The sequence below is a fragment of the Coccinella septempunctata genome, chromosome 4 (genome assembly GCF_907165205.1).
Source record: "Coccinella septempunctata chromosome 4, icCocSept1.1, whole genome shotgun sequence".
NCBI classification, from domain to species: domain Eukaryota; kingdom Metazoa; phylum Arthropoda; class Insecta; order Coleoptera; family Coccinellidae; genus Coccinella; species Coccinella septempunctata.
The window spans coordinates 3,332,744-3,354,101 of NC_058192.1; the positions used below are offsets into that span (position 1 = coordinate 3,332,744).

Sequence of the window (21,358 nt, forward strand, 5' to 3'; positions counted from 1 at the left end):
GTTTTTTCTGGGAGATACGCGTGTTGAAAGTTGACTTTCGCAAAATTCCAAAAAAGATGGGGTCAGTTAAAAATTTGCCAAGACCTAACGGTTGCACCGAGATGGATGAAATTTCGAGATTGATGACTTGAAGAGTTCCTCTTCCAGAATATGAGTCACAATTAGATCTACGATAAATTTTCTCGGAGATACGCGTGTCAAAATTTGATCTTCGAAAAATAGTTGAGAGGGGTGACGAGGTTCTGAATTAAGAAATAACTTTCTGGCGATTCCTTTTTGTTCGGGGAGTTCTTGGGGCTTCCAAAATGTCCCAGTACGCCTCTGCATTCGGAAACCGCGGGCTCAGAAGTGAAAGAGGCCGGTATTCCAGAGATGAAGATCCCGAACGTACAGCTGTTGATCGTACGTCTTCAAATCTGAGATGTGGGAGCTTCATTTAGAAAAACCCACTCGGTCGCATACCCATCTAATCCCCCTGGAACCAGCCGTGACGGCCATTTGTTATCGAGGTAAGAGATGCACTTTCACACTTTCAGGCCTGTCGCACTTGATCTCGCGCCACGGTCCAAAAATAATTCGATTTTTCCCCAGATTAAATGGATTGTTTCAATAAATCAGCGTATCTGACCTCGACGCCTCAAAAACCCACCAGATCGAGTGGGTGGACGAGGATGGTTGAACTTCGGAGTCCGTACTGACTCATTCTCTGAATATTCGGACAAAAAACCAATATTATCTGGTTAGAAGTTACTGAAGATAAGGATTTAGCATCCAGTACAGGAGGACCTCCAATTCAAGATGAATCCAAAAGAAACTGCAACCACTTTAATAATATTGTAGCCTTGGAGAAAGAAGAAGCAATAATAAGGATTTAAATAGTAATTTTTATTTTCGGAAAAACCAGTGGCGTATCATTTTGTTATCTGAAAATATTCATTCTCGCTGCAGTACGGACGCCACTGGTAGAATAAAAAAGAAATGATATTATGCAAAAAGTGCTCCTTGACGCTCAAAACCTATTTCTCAAATTTCATAGAAATATTTCAAGCAAAGTAAGAGTTATTAATAAAAAACATTTTTTTTTCTATAATTTCAACACCCCGTATCTCGGGGAGGAAACATTTCTCGACATATGTTTATATGACAAACTAGGGCTTATTTTTGATGTGGAATACGTGGTTAAATTTTCTTGGTTACGATCTGGACCACCCTGTATAGTTGTGGCATTTTCTTACCCCTAAATCAACGTCCCACGAAATTTTCCGAATATCAGAAAACACGTGACATATTTTGACGGGAAGCTGTTAATATTGGAGATGTAAAGCTAACAGCTGATTACTTCACAGGGAGTGCCCGACCGACGGTCCGGATATACACAGTAATTTTGTTTCCTCTCTCACCCTATTCAGACTACCAGCCACCCTTGAAGATGCCCGAAAACTATTTACAAAACAAGACATTCCACTTCAACGACTGCCGACACTCAGAGGTCCACATAAATCAAAAGATATTTGAAATTCGCCGCTTACGATGAAATCAGACACGCTAATGTTGGTTCTACTGCATGCAGACTCTTCTCTGTATTTTTTTCCATGAGATTTAAGTGTTTGTAAACTTCCACTGGAGCAGATTCGAAGAAAAAAAGATTTATTTATAAAACTGCTAGATTTGAAGGAAATTATATTGCATTATTCAAGCAGGCTTACGGTAACTGCTATAGAAGTATAGAAATCAGAGAAATAACTAAGTCTAAGCCTGCCTTATAAGTCAATACTCTCCAGTTTCTTATTCTGATTTTGGAACCTCTCAATTAAAGATATTTCTACTTCATACAACTGAAGTCTACAGTGTTCTGCAAATTTTTTGCAGAGGCTAGTGGCTGAACTGAGTTTGGTTCAATAGTTCTACAATTTGTTGAAAGGCTGTACATTATAAAGTTTCACATCTCTGTAGTGAAAGTTTTAGTCGAAGTATTCTCTATTTTATTGGATTCAAACTTGATTTTTAGACATTTTCTATTTATTCAGTAATTTATTCCTATAAATATAAATATAAATATAGTTTAAAAGTTGTAGTTGGAATATTTGTAAGAATTCGGAATAATGAACCTTTTTAAGTGAAATTATCAGCTTTTTTATTCTTGAGGAAACTCTTCCACCCACAGTGTACCTAACGAAAGAATGGATCCTGAATTTTAATCGTCATCAAGACGTGCAACAACAAAATCCGAAATAAAACCAAAACATCAATAAAATCATATATTCAATAATATATTACATACATATAAATACATATAGACAAGGACCTAACAAGGTTCCTAACAGGACGGAATGAAAATCAAAAGATTTTGCACTGGTGAAGAAAGAAATAAAAGATAGGAAAATAACATGGAAACATCAACAGAAGATGAGCTGCTGACGTTCGATGAAAATTTATGCTGCAAAGGTATAAGTTGTTGGAGAAAACTATCGAAACATTTTTCAGTTTATGCCTTCTTAGAGTTATTTCGAAAGTTATAACCGTGTTTCTATATCACTGGTAAAAATTCCTCTTATTTCACGTATGTTTTTTCAATAACCTACATGACATATACGACAAAGGAAAATAGAAAAATTAGAGCGACATCTTCATTTCCAAATCTTCAGTCCTCGAGAATCAGTTATGGATATGATATTTTCTCTGCTCACTGATTAAAAAACCGGACTTTCACTTCAGAAAAATCTGTATCAACGTTCTTAAACCGAATAGGTCACCATTGCAGCAGAAGCTGAGAGTCTGTAGGTGGCGAGCTATGGGGGTTTGGAGGATATTCACTCTCTGGCGGCCAATATGTTGCGTATCTTGGTGTTGATTCTTGCCTAACGCTACACGGACTGAAGGCTGCAGGAGAAGGATAACCTTGCTGGGGATACGTGGTGTTACACCCTGTATAAGTGGCCAGTTGAGTTTGTCCCAACCAAGCTGCTGGATCATATCGTGTGTACGTGGGGTATGTTGGGGGCGTGAAGATGTTCCTAGCCAAAGGAAGACCATGCTGGCCGATAGCATCACCAAAGAAGGGTTTAGGGTATGGATGTGGTGATGGGTAGGGCCTCTTCATCCTCCTCCTTCTCCTATAGTTACCATGTTCGAACATATCCTCACACCGGGGGTCTAAAGTCCAATAGTTACCCTTCCTCTCACCTCCACCTTCCCTTGGTACCTTGATGAAGCACTCGTTGAGGCTCAAGTTGTGGCGTATGGAATTCTGCCAGCCCTTCTTGTTACGCTCGTAATATGGAAAGTTGGAGGTGATGTAGGCATATATTTCTGATAGGGTAGCTCTTTTGTTGTCGGAGGATTGGATTGCCATGGTTATAAGGGCCACGTAGGAAAATGGAGGTTTGCCTTGGTTGTTGGTGGTTGTGGAGGTCGTCGAAGAAGAAGGCTGAGACGGTTGAGGCGATTGGCTGGAGTTGGTGCTTGGCGCCCTTGTTTGTTCTTCAGTGGATTCTATGGAAGTGAGGGTGGAGGCGTTGGATGATCTATTCATTGAGTTGTTTGGAGACATGGCTAGGCTGTTGTAGCTGGTGTTCTGGACTATTGCTGAAACAATAGAAAGGAGAAATATGAGGTCTGTATAGCTAGTGAATGAAGTAAACTGTGGATCATTCTCCACAGATGTGAAGGTTTTTAATTTTTATGCAAGAAGGTTAAATTAATATTGATTGTTCGATAAAGTAAGTATCGAGCTTGTCTCTGCATCGAAGATATTCATATCAGCCGGAGTTAATTGATACTTCTTTCACAGACAAAGATCAAAAAGTTTTTCGCAGAAAGTGTTTACGAATTAATCAATGATCGTGTTTCAACAACATGCCAGATATTCGTAACTAGATTTATGTGAGTGCATAAAATCAACTGTATTATCCATTTCATCGTGATTATTTATAAAATGCTTGCAGAACATTGAAGGGCATAATTTACAGCTTCAAAACTTTATGACAATGTTGCATGTTTAGGTAGTTGGTATACTGAGATAGCTAGATAGTTAACTTTTTTGTTTATTATGATGAGAACTCTGAATCTGAAGTTGAGGAGTACATTGAACCCTGTGGATTCAAATATTAGGGTACAAATTAACACATTCACATTTGACCCAAGGCATAATTCTTTCGTCACACTAAAGAGCCTGTTCATTTTTGCAAATTTACCGTGACGCCATATTGAAATACACGGCTTATGTAGTGCAAATAAAGTTAATGGGGTGTTTGACAAATAAATAGAGACAGAATGGCTAAAGGTAAACATGGACTATCGGTTTTAGCAGGGGTGAAGTAAGTCTGCAACCGACAATCTTTTATACAAGGTGAGTCTTTGACTCGTACAAATATTTCAACAGGAGATTCTTGAGGTAAAAGAAAACACTTTTTTCTTTACCATTCTACCGTTAAAATATTTGTACGAGTCAGAGACCTGTCTATTATATATCCTTAAATTTTGCTGAGTCTATATTACTAATTTTTATGTTGTGATAATCCTAGCAATTATTATCTTATTGTGATTCACTAGGAATACAAAGTTAATCGATATTCTCAGATCTGGAAGAACAAAGAGTCTCAGGAGAAGGAAAGACCGAAATAGAATTTCTCTCGAGCAATCTTCTCAAACTGAACACTCCTAATAGTTCCTTGGGGACTGTCGCCACCTAATGACAATGGGTCTAGAAAAAACTGTCTAGTGCAGATTCTTTGAGGAGGAGGATGAAATTCCAGATCATCTGGTAGACTCCTCGAGTCTACACTGGAACTGGAATTCATTAGAACTTCTTAAACTGAAGCTGTAGAGGACATATTGGCGAAAACAGCTTATTAGATCTTAAGGTCGAAGTTTAACACCCTTTAAAATCTAGTCCAGAGTCCAGTACATATTGAAATGTATGCTGTTCTTCTCTGTATCCTGGAGAATATACGCTGAGGATATGTGACAGTCAGGGAATCCTGAAATCTCTTCGTGAGGAACCTTGATCTGTCTTCGATTACCAAAAAACCCTACCATCCATGTGCACCCTTAAACTGGTAAAAACGTGGCAAAGAAAAAATCAAACTTGAGCAAGCCTGGTCCGTAGTTGTTGAAACATCAAATGCATTTTAATTTTATAGCTCAAACACACACAGCCCCAGTAATTCGATCCTTGCTGGTCCTGGTCAGTTATAACCGAACGACTCGTACACGTATATACGTATTATTGAGTGTAATTCATACCTATGTCACAATAACAAATAGGCCATTGTACGTTGGGGTGAGCGATGCCTGTTGTAGCACGCTTTCAGTCACGTTCTTGACACTATTAAATGGAGGCGACTTACCGAACATTAAAAACAATAATATGGTTCAAGGCGCCACCAAACCTCGTGCAATAAGTATCAACAACATGCCTCCCTGCACGCCCACTGTAATTTCGACGGCCAAACTGCCTCTGATTTATTTTCATACATAGGGGTATGTCTGCTTGGACGTGTTGAAATCCACCGAATATGTAGCTATACTCCATTCACTTTTATTTTAGCACTCGGTTGGCCATGGAAATTTGACACATTTCACTCTGTATAGTACAAAAATGTGGGGTTATGAAGCTTGTTAAAACATTTTTGGGTTTTGAATAAACGCTATGTTGCCCGTTCTACGTAAAAGTTTCTGTTATTACGTATTTTATCACAATGTCGAATATCTTCGGAAAATATGTGGCGAACATAATTGAAGTTTATACAAACTGATTGAAGGCATACCAAATCCAGTTATTTGCATGGAAAATACAAGAGATCAGTATAATATCATAATATGCACTAACTTGAGGAGAGTTAATGTTCGTTATCTTCTTTGGCTAAAGTTTGAATACGTTAAATCAGTTGTACATTTCAAAAATATTAACCGGAAGATGAAATGCATATGATGCAGTGGTTGGGAATGGGTATCTCCCGAAGAAATTGATATAATTACAAGAATGTTAAATTCTTCAACAAAAATCATCTTCCTTAAAAGGAATTAAAGGTAGTTTCAAGTCAAGATGAACTCCTACTTTGAACAAAAATGTCACATGAATAAACAATTAACAGGATAACTGGCGCGTATTTGTAGCTGTTCATCTTAATACATTGATGTAATAATAATAATTAAGTATTTATTGGTACCTTAAAACATTTGAAATGTATAAGACAAGTCAAATGAAAAATAGAAAAATCAATTTTCGGGAACTTATTCTACGACGACATTAATCGAAAATCATGTAGTTAACTTTTCGCATTAATTCACTCAAACATAAAATTCTCTAATGCCACCACTTTTTTGGGTCTCCCAATAAAAGGAAATTCTTTGTCATCCTCTTCATTCACAATCTTTCTGATTGTGGAAATATTCAGCTGAAATATAAGTCGTTTAGATTCAGATGAAACATCATATAGATTTTCTTACATTGAATATGTTCGCTACCGTCTGACGTATTGTGGATTATAGAATATCAGGGTATAACTATTTGAATGAGCGGATCTGAATTCTAAATAGCACTTCCTGAAACTTTGTCTCTTTTTTCAATCACCTTCGGCATTTTCGTAATAAAAATTGATATTAGTTGTGGCAATGGCGTTATAACATTAACGACATTTCATGAGTGAGAAAATTATTTCATGGCCAACCCACTGCTAAAATAAATGTTAATGGAGTATAGTTTCCTACTCTATCGGGAATATGCTTTGGGAAAATGAATTTTCTTCTCGCTGAACCATTTGCAGTGTTGGATGAGTTCAGTTCTTGAAAGGTACCTTGATGTTGGGAGAAAAGAACTCGAAAGAACATTCTCAACAAGAGACACACTATTATTCTGTGTCTATAACGTTTGACGTATTTTTTTCCATCTTGAGATTTCACCCTCTTCGAAAACTAGTATATCGATTCAGATTAGGGAACAATAATCCGTTTTAAATAGTGACAGTTTATATTTCAGGTATGCCTACTTGGAAAACGATACTGATAGAAGTTTGACGCAATGATTTTCTGTGAATTATATGACTGGTTGTGTAGATAAAATTGAGAGGTTAGCTGGCCGATAAATGCGTTTCTTGGAAAATATGTTCATCGCTGCATTGAAGATTAGGTTCGATCGATTCGTCTTTTGTTGGGTGGGTAAGAGGATTGTATTACCAGTACCGTTAATCAATAATCACTGTTCAATAATGATAGTCACAGACGATCGTTATTTTTGAAGTTTCCCAATTCAAATATTCTATGAATGGAAAAATTCCCAAAAAGATGGGGTCAGTTAAAACTTCCTCAAGACCGAGGGGTTGTACCGAGATGGATTAAATTCTCAGATTTTTTACTAGAAGAGTTGCTCTTTCAGAATATGTATCACATTTACTTCGACGATAATTTTCTTGGAAGATACGGGACTCGAAAGATGACCTTCGAAAAATTCCCGAAAAGTTGTGTTCAGTTAAAACTTCCTCAAGACCGAACGGTTCTGCCGAAATGGATGAAATTCTCAGATTTATTACTAGAAGAGTTGCTCTTTCAGGATATCCATCACGTTTAGATCTACGATAATTTTCCTGGAAGATAATCGACTCGAAAGATGACCTTCGAAAAATTCCCAAAAAGTTGGGTTCAGTTAAAACTTCCTCAAGACCGAACGGTTGAGCCAAAATGGATGAAATTGTCAGATTTATTACAAGAAGAGTTGCTCTTTCAGAATATGTATCACATTTACTTCGACGATAATTTTCTTGGAAGATACGGGACTCGAAAGTTGACCTTCGAAAAAAGTGATACATATTCTAGAAAAGTTACTCTTCTAGTGATAAATTTCGAAATTTTACGAGCTCGATGTTCGTTGACAACTTTTTAACTGACCCCATCTTTTCCGGAACTTTCCCGAAAGTTAAACTTTCGACACATGTATCTCACAGAAAAATCATCGCACAGATCTAAATATGATACATATTCTAAAAGAGCAACTCTTTTAGTGACAAATCTCGAATGGTCTTTCACCCATGATTGAAAATAAAGAAACGAAATATGATGATCAATGAAAGAGGAATATTTTGTGCCACAACTTATCGTCGTAAAGAAAAGTGGAATTTTAACAGCCTGCACGCTTCTAGTTCCTCCCATTTTATCACAAATTCGTTCCAGATAATGTCAGGAGTCATCCTCAAGATCCAATAATTAATTGGGTGGTGCGATGATCGCTTTTATCGAAACTTTAGGGGCAAAGGGATCGAGGTCAACTTAATAAACAAATATCGTGACGCTACTACTCGGATGGAGACTGGAGATAAGGAGAGCATGTTATTTATTATCCAGGAGCTGCCTCTAATTTTTTCCTGTTTGAGCTTTGTTGTATAAATATTTATTCGTCGAATGTATAAACCATGGCCCTGTTTGTAAATACGGCATCGATTGTCTTCGGCATTTACCCGGTGCATTGATTTATCGTAACGCCATTTATTCGCTATCTATTGTTTTTGAATTTGGGAGTCCTATTTATGTATACAAAATGCAGCTGACATAACAGTATTTATATTGGGATTGGTCATTACTTTGCGGTTTTCCAGCAGTGTTTTAGATGAAATCTGCATGGTACATTCAAGTCTCGAATATTACTAATACGCCACCTCAAAATGGCACTAGCCAGAATGCCACAATGTACTCAGATATGGAGAAGAAAATACAAGAAGTGAGGTACCCAAAAGTACAACATTTACGATAATTTGGTTCGCAATTCATATTCTAAGTAATATAGAAAGCACAAGACTTTCAATTTTTTGTATACATGTGTCTTATGCGCTCAGAAACATGTTGGGGAAAAATCTGAATAAGATTTCCTTCCATCTTTAGGGTGCTGTATCTACGCAGTGGCTGCCAAAAAAATGTATCCATTCACTCTTATTTTAGCATTCGATTGGCAATGAAATAATTTTCTCAAGTTTTTGTAACTAGAACGGAGTAATGTTGAAATGAAAACGCCGAAAGTGATTGAAAAAGAGACAGTGTTTCAGGAAGTGCTATTTAGAATTCAGGTCCGCTCATTCAAATAGTTATACCCTGATATTCTAAAATCCACAATACGACAGACGGTAGTGAACATATTCAATGTTAGCCTATACATTATAAATGTCTTAAGGTACCAATCAATACCTAATTATTATTATTATATCAATGTATTAAGATGAACAGCCACAAATACGCGCCAGTTGTCCTGTTAATTGTTTATTCATGTGAAATTTTTGTTCAAAGGTGAAGTTCATCTTGATTGAAACTTCCTTTAATTCCTTTTACTTATATTGATGCAAGATGATTTTTGTTGAAGAATTTAACATTCTTGTAATTATCTGTTAATTCCTTCGGGTGATACCCATTCCCAACCACTGCATCATATGCATTTCATCTTCGGGTTAATATTTTTGAAATCTACAACTGATGTAACGTATTCAAACTTTAGCCAAAGAAGAAAACGAACATTATCTCTCCTCCATAATATGACATTATTATATTGATATTGAGTATATGAAGGAAGCCCATCATTTTCTGATCAGGAATCTATTGTCTTTTAGTATTGTCCCTATGAAACCTCTAGTAGAAGCTATACTCCAATTACGCGTACTTACATAATAAATGGTCTAATTACCGTGAGAATACACCAAATAATTCGATACTGTTTCTCATCGTCGATGCACAGAAACCGGATACACGAAAAGAAGGAATGGACATCTTTAGCCGTATCAAAAATCACGAATAGGTTCAAATTAGCCTTGATTGGCCTGATGGGGGAATAGCCCTATTACAGACAGGTAACTGAAAGGATCGCCCTGAGCTGTAACAACAGGAATGTTGGGGAGTAAGTAAGTGATACAGATGCATGTATCAACTCACCCCCCATCTCCCTAGGGCTGATGGATTGTTGCTACGGTTCATTAGCTCATCAAGCCCCTCGGTTTGTAATCCTATATTAGTGCCTTTTCGAAATTTACCAATGGTGGTAGGGTGGTTGATCCCGGTTTGATTCAATCGACGGGTTTGATTCTACCAATTTTGTCCAGATTTCTGAAAGGAAAATTATATAGCAAGGTATTGCTAACCTTGGAATTTAAACTTTTTCTATCAGAACTTGAAGCTTCCCTTGTAATATCTTGTTGAAGTGCGTGTTCTTCAAGGCTTTCTCGTTCGGAGCATCAAAACAACCTATTTTTGGTCCAATCAGGGATATCTGCGTATGTAACACATTTTATCAAAAGTTCCTTGGGTTATCTCTTGGGCAACTTAATCTTCCAACGAGGTTATAAAATTAATAAGTACTCGGGTTTTTACGCCAAATGAACAGATCAAGATGGCTCTATTTTCGAACCTTTTTATAATCGAAGATTTTTAGTCGAAATTCGCATTTTTGAATGAGTGATTTTGATTCTTACCATGTGTTTGAAGTGCTAAAGATGAAGACATGGTTGGAAGTGGATAACTTTGATGCAGATCTGGTTCCAGCTTTATTTTGTTGAGTTCGATTGAGATGTCCTGAAAAAGAGAGATTATTTTTTAACTACTCTATATGATCAATTTCTTCGAAAACTTGTCTCGCTCTTATGAACAGTATTGACAGTCCTTTCTTTACTCGCATTTTCTAGAGTGTATCGCTCAAAACACCCAAATTTCAATATTAAGTAACAGACCAATAGTTCTTGTGAGCTTTGTGAAACTTATTTGTTTCAATTTGACAACAATTTTATCACCACATTCTATGAGCTCGTGAAGTTCAACAATATATTGCGAGTATGATCCAGATTGTGCATGCATTCGAGATAATAATATTTCCGATCGTTTAATGGAGTATGACACAGGACAAATCCTCTTATTAAACATGGCTTTACTTCTTGCCAAAACCTATTCCCATTGCAATATCATAGAAAGATGACAGTTGAGTTATTTCAGAACTATTTCCAATTACTGTTACTGTATATCTTCTCGAGATTATTTGATTTGCAGAGATTGTTAAACCGTTAGAAAGCTCACTCAATTGCGTAAACTTTCTATGTCTATTTTTTCATGAAGAGCAAGATTATAAATCAAAGGAGGATTGAGATTTTTTGAGAATGGAGATAGCATGAGAGTATTCGTGAATGAAACGTTATTTTGGATTTTGTTAGTGGATTTTTCTTCCAGGAAATTTTCTGTTCTTCATAGCTATCACAGTTGATACTTGTCCCAGCCGTCGATGATCTCTTTTCCTTGAAGTCTGCCTGGTTTGACACCTGCTATTACGCGTTATGCACAATTGATATGCTGACGACAAAAGTCGACATAAAAAGTTTAACGAACTTAACAAAATGTCTTACGTTACAATTCCTGAATCTTGAAAGTCGCGTTGTTGAACTATGAGTCTACATGACGTGGAGTTTCATTCGATAGTAGGGGTCAACGGTTTCTATCCATTGATGAGATAAAAATGACTCTTCTTCCCTTAAGAAAGAATAAAAATTTCTATACTTGCACACTGGAGCTTGCAGCAATGGGGAAAAAGAAAAGACAATACAAAACTGAAGTTTTCAAAGTAATTATTGCTTGCTCAATGAAAATCATAACAAATCTCAGTCTACATCAGCAAATTAAGAACGAAGCATAAAAAAACTGAAGGTGAAGGAAAAAAAACTGATAGCATTTTCCGTATTTTTGAATGAATTTCAATCTTCAAAAAAGAGCTATTCGATAAAAACATTATTTCTCTTAGCTGAAGAATATATTTCATCAATAAAAAGTGAAAAACTCTTGTGTACGTTAGAGGAAAAATCACATGAACTGATTTCCTCATTTTCCCCAAATCACCTTCATAAATATTCTTCATTAACTTCCCGGTGGTCCACTAGGAGCCTTACCCACCAGCATTGTTCTAATGTTTTGGCATTGCTTATCGATTTTTTTATTGAATCTTTCGAAACTAAGTGTGCATTGTTTAGAAATCAATATCTCCTCCTATTATGACCTGTTAAGGTAATCTTTATAGACGCCAATACAATGGCTACCACATAACGCAGTTGATTCTTTCATTGGGAGTGTAGGAGGAAATAATTGTTTCTCCTGCCTTTTTATTTGTTCATTCCCCATCAACATCGAATGATAGAGTGTGACTCAAAGAATTCATGTCCTTTCGTTGCATTATCTTCAGTTCCGATCCTTATTCTATGTTACAAAATATAATAGAATATACTGAACACAACATCAAATATCGGACTTATCATGAAATAAGTGTAGATTTTTTAATGATTCTAGAGTTATTGGAGCAGCCTTCAGGTTTGTCCAACTCACCTGGGAAAGGCACAATATTGACAAGAAAATTGCGGTAAATTGCTTCAATACCAAAAGAATATTTGATTCCCAAATTGGAAGCTTACACTGCCAACGTTTCGTTTTATCGGTCGTCTTCAAGGCTTATTTTCGAACTGATAGGGGCAAGCAGTAAAATGGAGCTTTTCTATAGGATTTACCGATGTGAAATAAAAGAACGAATGAAACTACTAATTCTGGAAAGGTTTAAGCCTCTAGCAATATTGCGCAGCCATCTCAAGAAATCCAAGAGGCATATTAAGATTATACTCGTGTTATTTTTTCTGTACTTTTCATGACCATATTCTGTCTCGATGTATCAAAGCTATTTTTAAACAGCGTTCTCACTTGTTATCCACGTACGATAAATGCAGCATTTCTCATGTTTCTATTTTCATGTAAAATCGTTTTCCAAGTATCGTGCTCTGAATAATGCGATGTCAATGATCGCGCACAGGGTGTAGAATTTCACGAATGAAGGTCCTTTATGGTGGTCATTGTATCATGCTGTCTGGAAAATGGTGTGGTCATCGACTTGGATCATGGTCAGTTATGGTCTCTGGCGTATGGAACAATGCTATGAATTTAGGCATACCTAAGGTGGGTGCGAAGTAATCAAGGTTGATTTTGAAGACTTTTTTTGGGTATGCCAAGGAAATATTCTTGTTTGGTCAAGATTCAACCCTGAAGAATTGTTGCATGGAGCTAGGAGCTAGGTGTACCTGTATGTATCTGGATTTTTTTGTGCCAAATTGATGGAATGAACCACTAGGCTCATTTCTATTGAAAAAATACGAATTCGAATACTTGAAGGCCCTGGAAATACGTTTCAGCGTTCTGAAATTTGATGAATTTTAATCGTTGATTTTTTTTATGGATACGAACACTATCTAGCATCCATCCAGTTATGTAATAGACCGAAGATATTCAATTCCATCATGAAATTCATATTTCTTATCAAGAAGCCGAGACGACTGACTGATTTTTGAAGTAACAAATCAATTGGGGCCAAGGATCAACGGCATTAGATAAAAACTTCGAAATATCTCTGTTGCACGTGTGGAAAACCTGAAAAATCAGCGAGTTTACGTCGATCTCGTTAAGAAATACGAACTATTGCTCAATCTCGAAAAAAATTGTGAGATGCGGGATGACATTTTGCGATATACAAAGATAGAATTAATTGGGAAAGTCAAGGTCAACATTCGAAACTTACAACCAAGAAGAAAAATATACTGGGATTAATAATAATTGATATTAGAAGTGATGCACATAGAATAAAGGATTTGTGTTACGAGAAATGAGCCTAATGAATCAGTAGGAGTCAAAGGACACATCATTTCATAGGTTATTTATAAATATGACAAAAATTTCTGTTTAACTTTCGTTTCAGTGTAAAAAACTCATCGAAGGTAGTGGTGGAGTGGTCCAACAAGTTCTTTACACCGTAACGAACTCCAAACGGCAACTTTTCGGCATATTCGTAAAAATAATTTCTGAACCTTCAAAGTGATGTGTCACTCGATCCCTATTGCTCTCTGCCAAGTTGGTAGATCGAATCTGCAATTGAAAGATGCCCTCCAAATGGAAAAAATTCCACTTGAGCCTTATTTTACTCTAAGCAACTATTCGACTGTGATATTTCATATGAGCCACTCTGTATTTCAATCCCCATGAACAATTTTTTTTAACTGTATAGCTCCCTGCATTCATTCATCGACTGGTTCATTCAATATACTACAGCAATTATCATATACATTATGAGGTATGCATTTTCACTTGAAATAAATTATTATCATTAATTAAACATTGATAAGTTTCATTCAATCGAATTCGATTCAATGAATGAGAACGGTAATACTCTAGAACAAAACGTGTATGTGGGCGTATAAGTCGCGTATGGGAGTTTGAATAGTTCTGCTTCACCTTTTTCTAAAACATTCGTCCATCTTGAATTTATCAGAAATTGGTCCATTGTACTTGCTTACCTTAATAAGGGCTTGAGGGTAGTGTGATAGCTTATAAGCTATCTCAGTGGTATATTCATAGGAAAAAAGAATGACATATCATCTCACTCAAAAGCTTGAGTCTTATGAGATAATTCAAGAATAACTGAGTACCAGGATTTTTATGCAATATACATGTCCATTTAACAAGGACACACCCTCTAAACTATTCGTTTACACCTTGCATACTATGAAATCAAAGGAGTACATTATCAAGTGAGTCACTTCAATCTTCAATGAAAGTGAATCAAGATTCGAATGAAACTTTTTTGCCCAACACCACATTATCCGATGAAAAAATTATGTGATGCTGATTAAGTCATTTATAGGTAAGGGGTATTTGTTTATATTTCTCTTTAACCAGGGTTAACTACCTCCTAGGGGTTTTTTTGGTTACCAGATGTCCAAAACTTATGATATTACCAAAGAGTTAATACTCTTTGATATTACCAAAGAGTAACAACTCTTGATACTCTTTGATATTACTCTCCACATCTGGCAATTTGAACATAACCTTCTGCTGGAGGCTTCTATTCTATTCTATTCCCGAAGGAAGGAATTCCTCTTCTACGAATACAGTTGATAATTTTGACTATAGCTCTACGTGGAAAATCACTAGCGTGCAGAGGAACAATTGGCTTTTCATTTAGTGTTCCTGTTTATGATCGACATCGTGCAGTAACTCAACCGGAGTTATTTCTTTATTTAACTTATGATACACTTGATAGGTCCAAAGATTTACGGTGTTATTATTGCTTTACTTGAAATCCGAGATGGAGCCAGTTAGAGGCGCGGACGTTTATTGCCTCTCTTCGATGACTTCTAATCGCTAAACTGCGCTAGTTGCTAAATTCCAGTCGTAAATTTTATTCATGAACCACCGTCAAACATAAACAGTCCATTTGTGAAAATGTCACGTCGATTTGGTCCTTAGATCAGGAAAGAATTCACGCCTTATAACTATACAATTTTGAAAATTTTATCGAATGTGTTCTGAGGGAAAAAATGGGAAAACACTGACGTGAAGGTACCCTAGAAAAGGTCTCAAAAGTAACGTTTTAAAGGTTCGTGTTCGTTTGAAATTTGAGCGTCATCTCACTAATAGTTTTTTGTTTTATTTATCCAGTGATGCATTTTCCACAGATGTTGCACAAATCTTCGATTCTATACTTTATATACAACTAGTAGGTAACTCAGCTTTAATTCAATCGGATCCTTATATTTATATTCTCTAATGACTATAATTCCGAAACCATTCAGCGGATATTGTCCATTTTTGACGTATTTGAACCCTTAACCTATCCTGAGAAGTTAAAGCTCTTTTCCTCCGAAAGTAATCACAGAAGGAATGTACAGAACTGTTTTTGACCACTTTAATCAATCCGATCCTTCTCGTACAAAACTCGAAAATTACATACATACATTCGTGAAAAAATATAACGCTTTCGTTCATTGAAACAAGGATCGTAGAAATGTACCCAAGTCTCATCCATAGTAACAATTCGGTTTGAGAAGTCTACATCGTTTTCAAATCGAGCACTGATCGAACGCGATGCTTCTACCCTTGCACGCTTTTGGTCAAAATTCAAACATTTGGGGATCCATTTTGCAGCAATTTTTCTCATGTCCAAATTGACGTGAACTATATAAAGAACGCGAATGAAATATTCAGTGCTTCAGAATTCCGTTTTAGCCCAATTCGACGGTCTGATAAAATCATGTCATGAACTGCATCGATATTTTCGGGGACTGACACAGAAACTGGCCTTCCCGATCGGTCATCATCTTCAATGGAAAATTTACCTCTTTTGAAGCTTGCAGTCCGGTCGCATACGAAGCACATTGATCACCAAGGGTATTAAGCATATCTTCGTAAATGTGCTTACCTCTCAACCCTTTTAAATACAGTTACTTGATGATGGCTCGATACTCCAATTTTTCTATGTTCACAATTCCGGTGGACATCTTCTTTCAATCTCGCAATGCGGAAAATTCCTTAGGTATTGGAGCTTTTTTTGACAAACATTTACTTGATTTTTATCCATAAATAAACCTTAGATAATTGAGTTATTTTGAAGACCCCTTCTCTTCCTTTTCATTTGACAAACACTATATACATATTTCTTCGTATTCTATCAAGCTTGATGGTAACATGTACGTTTACTATAGTAGACAGTTCTGGTTCAACTTGCCAAAGTTATACTCTTCATTACAGACGAACATATTTTTCTTTTGAACGTGAGTTGGGTACTGAAAAGCGGTTAATATATTGAGGAAACCTTTTCTCAAGAAAAAGCTGCGAAGACAACTACATATTTTGATCATCCGATTAAACCGGTAAAAAACTAGCTACAAAAAGGGTTATTCGCTTCTTGGAAACTACGTTCAATGAAATCTAGAATCTTCATCAGCAATTTCGTTCGCATATAATACTGTAATATCCAAATAAGGACGAAAGCTTTGTGTGAAAGGGTAAGAGTTAATTTTTAGGGAAGAAATTTGAGATCTATGAGCATTATCCTTCCAAATCTGTTCCATTATATGAAACGTTGTTCTTTGCTATTATGAAACTAACGCACTATAGGTACATATTGAGATTTTAATTTCGGAAAATGTCTTTAGTGGAAGTTACAGTTCTTACTTGAAATTTCATGAACCTTCCTCTTCACTTTCAACTCTAGTTATTGTCACACATTGGTGAATTTTAAGAATAATAAACGAAAAGTATTCATGGTCAATCTCTACTCCATTTTCTGCATAAACCGTACATCATTGAACATTGGGGGATCAAAAATGTGCAAAAACTTAAATCCTGAAACCTTACGGTGTGTGCAACTTACAGTTTGCATGATATGTGACTGGTGAAGTCCGGACCTTCCATTTCCGGTAAAATTGAGCGCTTCCGGCATCTCGTTCATGGTGACGTATAACAATATCCTCTTTCGGAAAATCCTTCAATTCCAAATCACTTTCCGGATACCGTAAACATAATCCACTTCCCTTTGTTTTTGTTTATCCACATTAACAAGAAATCCGAACCGAATAAACATAAAACAACACTCAAAACATGTACAATAATAAAACGAACGGATTTATTATTATTTATAAAATAGAGAGATGTTTTCAAAGCGGATGGAGTGCGCATGAAACCTTTTTTTTAAACAGTGCCGTGTTTACCGCCCCAGTTCTTAATCTTCACTCTTCACTACGGGTAATCGTGTGAAGATTATGCAAATTGAGCAACTGAGCGAGCGTGGAGTAAGCGCCAGTCCTAGTCCGAAGTGGGGATGAGCTTGTCAGAAAAGGATCAAAATGGATACTCCCCCACATTTCAACGCTCCGCCTCTGAGCTTTAGAACCTGCACAGCTCCTATTGCTAATCACCATCCTGTCGATCCATTAGGAACACTCAAAAGACATTTTTCGGCAAAAAATAATGGTTTTTGACGCTCATATTTAATTCCCCTTAAACACCTTCTAGTTTTCAATTAAAACTGTGTCTTAATTAATTTACCTCCTTTTATCCATCATTTTTCATTTATGATGAAGTCGGAAACATGATATTTCTTTGAAAATTTATTACGTGATCGGTAACCCACTCTTCTATGTGCTTCTTTAAAAAGCACAGGAATAGGAAACAAAATTTGGTCCTTTAATGAGAGATTCATTTGAGAATCCATCTATTAAAATATCCCCGACATTACTACATAGTTTACTGATGTTTTTGCACTAGGTACCTAATCGATACTCGATAAATGGCTCAAACTCAATTTTGACCGATGCATTTTGGTGCTGAACCAGCATCATTTCGTGAAATCTAAAAGGACACCAAGACGAGATGGAAATATTGATAGTCGATGAAATTTGTGATTGATTTCAGCACACTTTATAGGTATATATTTATATCTAAGGGTAGAAAGTGTTGTGAAAAAAATCAATAATAAAATATTACATTCGGAAGAAAAACAGATAAAAAATATGTGCTTAGATGAAGTGCCATGTGACCACAAGAAATGAAGGATTTATGTGAACCAATAGGGGTTCCTTATTTCCTTGAAAACTGATATCTGGGAGCGCATGAATCTGAAAGTACATATATAAGTTTTAAACTTTGAGTTGCAGGATAATTTTCTTACTTTACTCACTTCTTCCAAGATAGCGATAGAATAGAGGGCAGTGGAAAAGTAAAATGTAGTCTGAACTTTCCTTGGAAGTGCTTTTTCCATAAGAAATAGTCCATGGGCGTTAAATCCGGATACCAGAGAGGCCACTCTTCTACCAATCCATCGGGCTGGAAATACATCATCCAGACACTTCCAGACAGGTCTTGCAAAATGCGTACTATCTTGTTGAAACCAGACGTTCCTATCGGGATAGATCAGATCATTCATTAATGTATGCAAACTCTGAATAAGTGCTTCCTGCTAGAATTCTTGATATCCAGCTCCACTGAGATTTCCTTGAAAGAAAACTGTTCCAATTACTCACTAGCTAATCATTATTGACATTTCAATCTTGTGAGATTCAGATAAATATGGGTACGGCATTTTGTCAGATTTTTCAACAAACATTGTTCCTCACAAAACAAAAAACTCCTCACTATAGATAATCAATCTTCCCTGGATATGATACTAAATCCTTTCTTGTTTTATGAAAAATTATGATCACATAGGTACCGATTGATTCATTGAATCATTGAACTATTTTGTCACATCAAAAAGGATGCAATTCAAAATGCTAATCGACCTGCTTAAGTACAACAATAAGAAAACTGTCTTTGATTTGATTTATCGAATTTATAACAAGTTGGAGAGGGTATGCTTGGTGGTCATTCGGTTTGCGAGAAATCTAGTTGCAAAAACTAGTCCTTTAAGGTGCGAAACTCCTCATGAGTTTGATATTGAGTACGATTTCCAGGAAACTTCATATTCGTGAAAGCTTTGGAACAATTCTGTGCTTGCTTTACAATACACTCTTCCAACATCCCTTCAACCAATAATTGATTAATCGAATTTTCTTATAATGTCCAGATTCATCATGGCTCCATGGATTTCATTTTTTGTTTTATCATAGGTTTTTTTCGAGAAATCAGGATAGAAAAGTAACTGGTAGGTAAGAACGTTGCTTTCTTCAATTCCCCCAACGAATTTACACATTGCGGCACGTTTGTCCAAGTATTACGACGAAGTTATAAACAAACTGACGTGATTAACGATTTCGAAACCATACCGAGTAATCCCTGATTCAGCAACCTAGTGACTCTAAATGTTGACAGCTGCTCACCTAGCACTATTTCTGGCTATTTCTAAATACTCGTTATCGACACACTTAGAAGACGTTGAATTTTTGTCGACGAAATATTTCGAAGCAGACTCGAATTCCATGGATAATATTGAAGAACTTCTCGCATCTTAAGTACACCGAAAAAAAAAACATAAAATCACAATTTTTATTAAATCTGAAAGTTCCACTCTTACTCTTCACTCCCTCGTTTATAATGTATTTACCTACCCTTATAATGAAATTCGGAAGCTTTTGCGAATTTGTTCAAATTCACAACCAGAACGGTCACCCAGCCAAGTACTGAACTCATCCAAAGCTTCTTGGCTTCGTTCGAAGAATCTTGGAAGGACAAATTTTTGTTATCTCGGGTGTAGATTGTTAGGGACACCTTCGATCTTCGCCATTTTCCGATTATTTGCGTTGTTATGGAAATACATATCTCCATTTTATATAGCCTCTCTTTCTCTTAAAACTTCAGCTTTTAACTCCGACGATTCTTTCTCCATGTTTTGGTATTTTTCGACAACGATGTAGAGCATCATACCTTACTGTTCCAAGGTTTTTTCTCGACTTCCTTTTAATTGTTTAGGGACTGAAATTGAGCCAGCGAAAAGGCCTTATGAAGATTTTTTTCATATTGTGTGGATTGTTATTCTTACACCTCTAGACGGACTTATTTCACATTTTTCGTTGAATTGCTTTGATATGGAAATATCACCCTTATTATTATATTATTCTTCTTTTGAAATTCGCCATTCGCCTTATTCTTTCGATCTGATAATAATTAATATTACACACACAAAATATTGTCCTTATGACGAAAAGGCTTAATTGGAAAAAATTCAGTACAGGGTGGCTATTGAAACTCAGCTAGTGTAGTGCAGGCAGTATCAATTTTAGATTAACTATGGTGAATTTAACTTGTGTTTAGAAATCTTAAGATTCGAACAATTAGTGTTTTGGTTACTCGAAGGTTTGACTAAACAAGGACTTGCTAACTGTATCCGAATTTCGCAAAGTGTATACCTATAGTTATAGTAGAGCGTGGAAGTGCTGCATATACTTCTCACAAGATCGGCTAATGCCGGATAGTTCCTGGTCAGAAAATCCGTAATAGGTTGTGCATAACAAATAGCAAGGGCAAAAAGATCCATGCTATACTAAACTGTTGAATGTTCCAAATAAAAGAGAGATTTCGTTCTTAAGATTTCATGAAACTGCTTGGGCACAGAAAATATGGTGTGCTAATGACATACACGCCAAGAATAGAGTGCTTTGAACATCTTGCTGAAAATCCTACATTGACAAAGTAATATCGAAGATATAGCTATGTCAAAATAGGGCAATTTTTTGGCGGACTCTCTGCACAGTTTTCACTGGATGTTTTGAAGAATATGAATAAAAATTTCCTTGATGAGAAAGGTGAAATTTTAAGGGTGGCAAACATGGCGGTGTAACAGTGCAGGAAATTTTGCTTTTAACCGAACTCAGTGAACGAAAAAAAACAGGGAGAAATTTTCCGCGGAGGAAAAATCTGCGAATATGTCTCTGCGTAACCATTTGACACACGTGCGGAGTTGACCCGGAAGGAAGCTGAAACAATGGGGGGAAGTCCCCGGATCTGCACGTCCAATGCAGTTGTTTTCAATGGCGTTGTTGGTAGGAGTGGGTGATCGAAACACGCCCAAGTATCCAGCGTTCTCTCTCGAATTTACCCGGATTAC

The 21,358-nt window shown here is 36.4% G+C and overlaps 1 protein-coding gene across 1 annotated transcript; it reads right to left on the reverse strand.

The window, feature by feature from the left end:
- Positions 1 to 2,534: 2,534 nt before the first annotated feature.
- On the reverse strand, positions 2,535 to 17,597 carry LOC123311946 (forkhead box protein L2-like). The gene is made up of 3 exons (XM_044896081.1): positions 17,192 to 17,597; positions 10,443 to 10,542; positions 2,535 to 3,585 (listed from the first exon to the last, which is right to left on the reverse strand). The coding sequence occupies exons 1-3, from the start codon at positions 17,267 to 17,269 to the stop codon at positions 2,750 to 2,752; spliced, it is 1,014 nt and encodes a 337-aa protein (XP_044752016.1). The 5' UTR covers positions 17,270 to 17,597; the 3' UTR covers positions 2,535 to 2,749.
- Positions 17,598 to 21,358: the final 3,761 nt, after the last annotated feature.

What these genes read in the sequence shown, in the direction of transcription:
- LOC123311946 (XM_044896081.1), bottom strand. Translation starts at nt 17,269, where the DNA reads ATGAACGAGATGCCGGAAGCGCTCAATTTTACCGGAAATGGAAGGTCC. An exon ending in AGTCACATATCATGCAAACT is followed by an intron (nt 10,543 to 17,191) that starts GTAAGTTGCACA and finishes TCTCTTTTTCAG; the next exon opens with GACATCTCAATCGAACTCAA. An exon ending in TTTAGCACTTCAAACACATG is followed by an intron (nt 3,586 to 10,442) that starts GTAAGAATCAAA and finishes CTATTGTTTCAG; the next exon opens with CAATAGTCCAGAACACCAGC.